This window comes from Phyllobates terribilis, unplaced genomic scaffold (genome assembly GCF_046119375.1).
Source record: "Phyllobates terribilis strain yellow unplaced genomic scaffold, ASM4611937v1 Scaffold_10__3_contigs__length_209671492, whole genome shotgun sequence".
In the NCBI taxonomy this organism is placed as follows: Eukaryota; Metazoa; Chordata; class Amphibia; order Anura; family Dendrobatidae; genus Phyllobates; species Phyllobates terribilis.
The window spans coordinates 194819141-194825729 of record NW_027362770.1 but is presented as its reverse complement, the minus strand read 5'-3'; the positions used below and the strand labels follow the sequence as shown (position 1 = coordinate 194825729).

At 55.9% G+C, this 6589-nt stretch overlaps 1 protein-coding gene across 1 annotated transcript; it reads left to right on the top strand.

The window, feature by feature from the left end:
- The first annotated feature begins 312 nt into the window (after nt 1–312).
- On the top strand, nt 313–967 carry LOC141164836 (histone H1.3-like). Its single transcript, XM_073650458.1, has one exon. It carries the CDS (start codon nt 353–355, stop codon nt 965–967), a length of 615 nt encoding a protein of 204 aa, XP_073506559.1. The 5' UTR covers nt 313–352.
- Nucleotides 968–6589: the final 5622 nt, after the last annotated feature.

Genomic DNA, 6589 nt, shown 5'->3' with positions numbered 1-6589 from the left:
CGGGAGGACTATGGGGAGATCCCGGCTCCTTCCTGCCTCCTCCTCCGCCAGTGACGGCTGTAGACATGTAGGGGAGATGTCAGGGAGGAGGAGGACTCGGAGGAAGCGCGCTCTGCTGCCCGGTCCTGGCCGGTAATGGGCTCTTATCCCGGGCATGGAAGCACAAGGGAGAGCGGAGCTTCACTCTGCTCAGACATGAGGGGGCGGGGCCTGTGTGAAGTGTCAGCCAATAGAAGCTCAGGAGGAGGCAGCCAATCAGTGCGCAGTGTGACTGTACATATAAGAGGCGCCTCCAGCTCCCTCCTCAGTGTTTTCCTTCCAGGAGATTCTTGTGTCAGTTCCTCATAACACGATGGCAGAAACCGCGCCAGCCGCCGCTCCTCCCGCCGAACCGGTCACCAAAGCCAAGAAGCAGCCGAAGAAATCCTCCACAGGGGCCACCAAGAAGAGCAAGAAACCCTCCGGTCCCAGCGTGTCCGAGCTGATCGTCAAAGCCGTGTCCGCCTCTAAGGAGCGCAGCGGGGTGTCTCTGGCCGCTCTGAAGAAGGCTCTGGCTGCCGGCGGGTACGATGTGGAGAAGAACAACAGCCGCCTGAAGCTGGCCGTCAGGTCTCTGGTCACCAAGGGCTCCCTGCTCCAGGTGAAGGGCAGCGGCGCCTCCGGATCCTTCAAGCTGAACAAGAAGCAGGAGACGAAGGACAAGCCGGCCAAGAAGAAGCCGGCGGCTGCGACCAAACCCAAGAAACCTGCGGCCAAATCCCCGAAGAAGCCCAAGAAGGCTCCGACCGCGGCCAAGAAGCCAGCAGCCGCGGCTAAGAAAGCAGCAAAGAGCCCCAAGAAGCCGAAGGCCGCTCCGAAGCCCAAGAAGGTGACGAAGAGCCCGGCTAAGAAGGCGGCCAAACCCAAAGCTGCCAAGAGTCCGGCTAAGAAGGCAACTACAGCCAAGAAGCCCGCGGCCAGGAAATGAGCGCAGCCGCTCTGTCCTCCTACCACAAAGGCTCTTATCAGAGCCACCACCTTGTCCCCGCAGAGCTGTATGGTCAGTGCCACCACCTTCTCCCCGCAGAGCTGTATGGTCAGTGCCACCACCTTGTACCCTCAGAACTGTATGATCAGTGCCACCACCTTGTCCCCGCAGAGCTGTATGATCAGTGCCACCACCTTGTCCTCACAGAGCTGTATGATCAGTGCCACCACCTTGTCCTCACAGAGCTGTATGATCAGTGCCACCCCCTTGTCCCTGTAGAGCTGTATCATCAGTGCCACCACCTTGTCCCTGTAGAGCTGTATGATCAGTGCCACCACCTTGTCCCCGCAGAGCTGTATGATCAGTGCCACCACCTTGTCCTCACAGAGCTGTATGATCAGTGCCACCACCTTGTCCCTGTAGAGCTGTATGATCAGTGCCACCACCTTGTCCCTGCACAGCTGTATGATCAGTGCCACCACCTTGTCCCTGCCGAGCTCTATCTTCAGTGCCACCACCTTGTCCCTGCAGAGCTGTATGATCAGATCCACCACCTTGTCCCTGCAGCTGTATGATCAGTTGCCACCACCTTGTCCCTGCAGAGCTGTATGATCAGTGCCACCACCTTGTCCCCGCAGAACTGTATGATCAGTGCCACCACCTTGTCCCTGCAGAGCTGTATGATCAGTACCACCACCTTGTCCCTGCAGAGCTGCATGATCAGTGCCACCACCTTCTCCCCGCAGAGCTGTATGGTCAGTGCCACCACCTTGTACCCTCAGAACTGTATGATCAGTGCCACCACCTTGTCCCCGCAGAGCTGTATGATCAGTGCCACCACCTTGTCCCTGCAGAGCTGTATGATCAGTGCCACCACCTTGTCCCCCGCAGAGCTGTATGATCAGTACCACCACCTTGTCCCTGCAGAGCTGTATGATCAGTGCCACCACCTTGTCCCTGCCGAGCTGTATCTTCAGTGCCACCACCTTGTCCCTGCAGAGCTGTATGATCAGATCCACCACCTTGTCCCTGCAGAGCTGTATGATCAGTGCCACCACCTTGTCCCTGCAGAGCTGTATGATCAGTACCACCACCTTGTCCCTGCAGAGCTGTATGATCAGTGCCACCACCTTGTCCCCGCAGAGCTGTATGATCAGTGCCACCACCTTGTCCCCGCAGAGCTGTATGATCAGTGCCACCACCTTGTCCCTGCAGAGCTGTATCATCAGTGCCACCACCTTGTCCCTGTAGAGCTGTATCATCAGTGCCACCACCTTGTCCCTGTAGAGCTGTATCTTCAGTGCCACCACCTTATCCCCGCAGAGCTGTATGATCAGTGCCACCACCTTGTCCCCCGCAGAGCTGTATGATCAGTACCACCACCTTGTCCCTGCAGAGCTGTATGGTCAGTGCCACCACCTTGTCCCTGCCAAGCTCTATCTTCAGTGCCACCACCTTGTCCCTGCAGAGCTGTATGATCAGATCCACCACCTTGTCCCTGCAGAGCTGTATGATCAGTTGCCACCACCTTGTCCCTGCAGAGCTGTATGATCAGTGCCACCACCTTGTCCCTGCAGAGCTGTATGATCAGTGCCACCACCTTGTCCCTGCAGAGCTGTATGATCAGTACCACCACCTTGTCCCTGCAGAGCTGTATGATCAGTGCCACCACCTTGTCCCTGTAGAGCTGTATCTTCAGTGCCACCACCTTGTCCCCGCAGAGCTGTATGATCAGTGCCACCACCTTGTCCCTGCAGAGCTGTATGTTCAGTACCACCACCTTGTCCCTGCAGAGCTGCATGATCAGTGCCACCACCTTGTCCCTGAAGAGCTGTATCTTCAGTGCCACCACCTTCTCCCCGCAGAGCTGTATGGTCAGTGCCACCACCTTGTACCCTCAGAACTGTATGATCAGTGCCACCACCTTGTCCCCGCAGAGCTGTATGATCAGTGCCACCACCTTGTCCTCACAGAGCTGTATGATCAGTGCCACCACCTTGTCCTCACAGAGCTGTATGATCAGTGCCACCACCTTGTCCCTTTAGAGCTGTATCATCAGTGCCACCACCTTGTCCCTGTAGAGCTGTATGATCAGTGCCACCACCTTGTCCCTGTAGAGCTGTATCATCAGTGCCACCACCTTGTCCCTGTAGAGCTGTATGATCAGTGCCACCACCTTGTCCCCGCAGAGCTGTATGATCAGTGCCACCACCTTGTCCCCGCAGAGCTGTATGATCAGTGCCACCACCTTGTCCTCACAGAGCTGTATGATCAGTGCCACCACCTTGTCCTCACAGAGCTGTATGATCAGTGCCACCACCTTGTCCCTGTAGAGCTGTATCATCAGTGCCACCACCTTGTCCCTGTAGAGCTGTATGATCAGTGCCACCACCTTGTCCCTGCAGAGCTGTATGATCAGTGCCACCACCTTGTCCCCCGCAGAGCTGTATGATCAGTACCACCACCTTGTCCCTGCAGAGCTGTATGATCAGTGCCACCACCTTGTCCCTGCCGAGCTGTATCTTCAGTGCCACCACCTTGTCCCTGCAGAGCTGTATGATCAGATCCACCACCTTGTCCCTGCAGAGCTGTATGATCAGTGCCACCACCTTGTCCCTGCAGAGCTGTATGATCAGTACCACCACCTTGTCCCTGCAGAGCTGTATGATCAGAGCCACCACCTTGTCCCTGTAGAGCTGTATGATCAGTGCCACCACCTTGTCCCCGCAGAGCTGTATGATCAGTGCCACCACCTTGTCCCCGCAGAGCTGTATGATCAGTGGCACCACCTTGTCCCTGCAGAGCTGTATCATCAGTGCCACCACCTTGTCCCTGTAGAGCTGTATGATCAGTTCCACCACCTTGTCCCTGTAGAGCTGTATCTTCAGTGCCACCACCTTATCCCTGCAGAGCTGTATGATCAGTGCCACCACCTTGTCCCCCGCAGAGCTGTATGATCAGTACCACCACCTTGTCCCTGCAGAGCTGTATGGTCAGTGCCACCACCTTGTCCCTGCCGAGCTGTATCTTCAGTGCCACCACCTTGTCCCTGCAGAGCTGTATGATCAAATCCACCACCTTGTCCCTGCAGAGCTGTATGATCAGTTGCCACCACCTTATCCCCGCAGAGCTGTATGATCAGTGCCACCACCTTGTCCCCCGCAGAGCTGTATGATCAGTACCACCACCTTGTCCCTGCAGAGCTGTATGGTCAGTGCCACCACCTTGTCCCTGCCGAGCTGTATCTTCAGTGCCACCACCTTGTCCCTGCAGAGCTGTATGATAAGATCCACCACCTTGTCCCTGCAGAGCTGTATGATCAGTTGCCACCACCTTGTCCCTGCAGAGCTGTATGATCAGTGCCACCACTTTGTCCCTGCAGAGCTGTATGATCAGTACCACCACCTTGTCCCTGCAGAGCTGTATGATCAGTGCCACCACCTTGTCCTCACAGAGCTGTATGATCAGTGCCACCACCTTGTCCTCACAGAGCTGTATGATCAGTGCCACCCCCTTGTCCCTGTAGAGCTGTATCATCAGTGCCACCACCTTGTCCCTGTAGAGCTGTATGATCAGTGCCACCACCTTGTCCCCGCAGAGCTGTATGATCAGTGCCACCACCTTGTCCTCACAGAGCTGTATGATCAGTGCCACCACCTTGTCCCTGTAGAGCTGTATGATCAGTGCCACCACCTTGTCCCTGCACAGCTGTATGATCAGTGCCACCACCTTGTCCCTGCCGAGCTCTATCTTCAGTGCCACCACCTTGTCCCTGCAGAGCTGTATGATCAGATCCACCACCTTGTCCCTGCAGCTGTATGATCAGTTGCCACCACCTTGTCCCTGCAGAGCTGTATGATCAGTGCCACCACCTTGTCCCCGCAGAACTGTATGATCAGTGCCACCACCTTGTCCCTGCAGAGCTGTATGATCAGTACCACCACCTTGTCCCTGCAGAGCTGCATGATCAGTGCCACCACCTTCTCCCCGCAGAGCTGTATGGTCAGTGCCACCACCTTGTACCCTCAGAACTGTATGATCAGTGCCACCACCTTGTCCCCGCAGAGCTGTATGATCAGTGCCACCACCTTGTCCCTGCAGAGCTGTATGATCAGTGCCACCACCTTGTCCCCCGCAGAGCTGTATGATCAGTACCACCACCTTGTCCCTGCAGAGCTGTATGATCAGTGCCACCACCTTGTCCCTGCCGAGCTGTATCTTCAGTGCCACCACCTTGTCCCTGCAGAGCTGTATGATCAGATCCACCACCTTGTCCCTGCAGAGCTGTATGATCAGTGCCACCACCTTGTCCCTGCAGAGCTGTATGATCAGTACCACCACCTTGTCCCTGCAGAGCTGTATGATCAGTGCCACCACCTTGTCCCCGCAGAGCTGTATGATCAGTGCCACCACCTTGTCCCCGCAGAGCTGTATGATCAGTGCCACCACCTTGTCCCTGCAGAGCTGTATCATCAGTGCCACCACCTTGTCCCTGTAGAGCTGTATCATCAGTGCCACCACCTTGTCCCTGTAGAGCTGTATCTTCAGTGCCACCACCTTATCCCCGCAGAGCTGTATGATCAGTGCCACCACCTTGTCCCCCGCAGAGCTGTATGATCAGTACCACCACCTTGTCCCTGCAGAGCTGTATGGTCAGTGCCACCACCTTGTCCCTGCCAAGCTCTATCTTCAGTGCCACCACCTTGTCCCTGCAGAGCTGTATGATCAGATCCACCACCTTGTCCCTGCAGAGCTGTATGATCAGTTGCCACCACCTTGTCCCTGCAGAGCTGTATGATCAGTGCCACCACCTTGTCCCTGCAGAGCTGTATGATCAGTGCCACCACCTTGTCCCTGCAGAGCTGTATGATCAGTACCACCACCTTGTCCCTGCAGAGCTGTATGATCAGTGCCACCACCTTGTCCCTGTAGAGCTGTATCTTCAGTGCCACCACCTTGTCCCCGCAGAGCTGTATGATCAGTGCCACCACCTTGTCCCTGCAGAGCTGTATGTTCAGTACCACCACCTTGTCCCTGCAGAGCTGCATGATCAGTGCCACCACCTTGTCCCTGAAGAGCTGTATCTTCAGTGCCACCACCTTCTCCCCGCAGAGCTGTATGGTCAGTGCCACCACCTTGTACCCTCAGAACTGTATGATCAGTGCCACCACCTTGTCCCCGCAGAGCTGTATGATCAGTGCCACCACCTTGTCCTCACAGAGCTGTATGATCAGTGCCACCACCTTGTCCTCACAGAGCTGTATGATCAGTGCCACCACCTTGTCCCTTTAGAGCTGTATCATCAGTGCCACCACCTTGTCCCTGTAGAGCTGTATGATCAGTGCCACCACCTTGTCCCTGTAGAGCTGTATCATCAGTGCCACCACCTTGTCCCTGTAGAGCTGTATGATCAGTGCCACCACCTTGTCCCCGCAGAGCTGTATGATCAGTGCCACCACCTTGTCCCCGCAGAGCTGTATGATCAGTGCCACCACCTTGTCCTCACAGAGCTGTATGATCAGTGCCACCACCTTGTCCTCACAGAGCTGTATGATCAGTGCCACCACCTTGTCCCTGTAGAGCTGTATCATCAGTGCCACCACCTTGTCCCTGTAGAGCTGT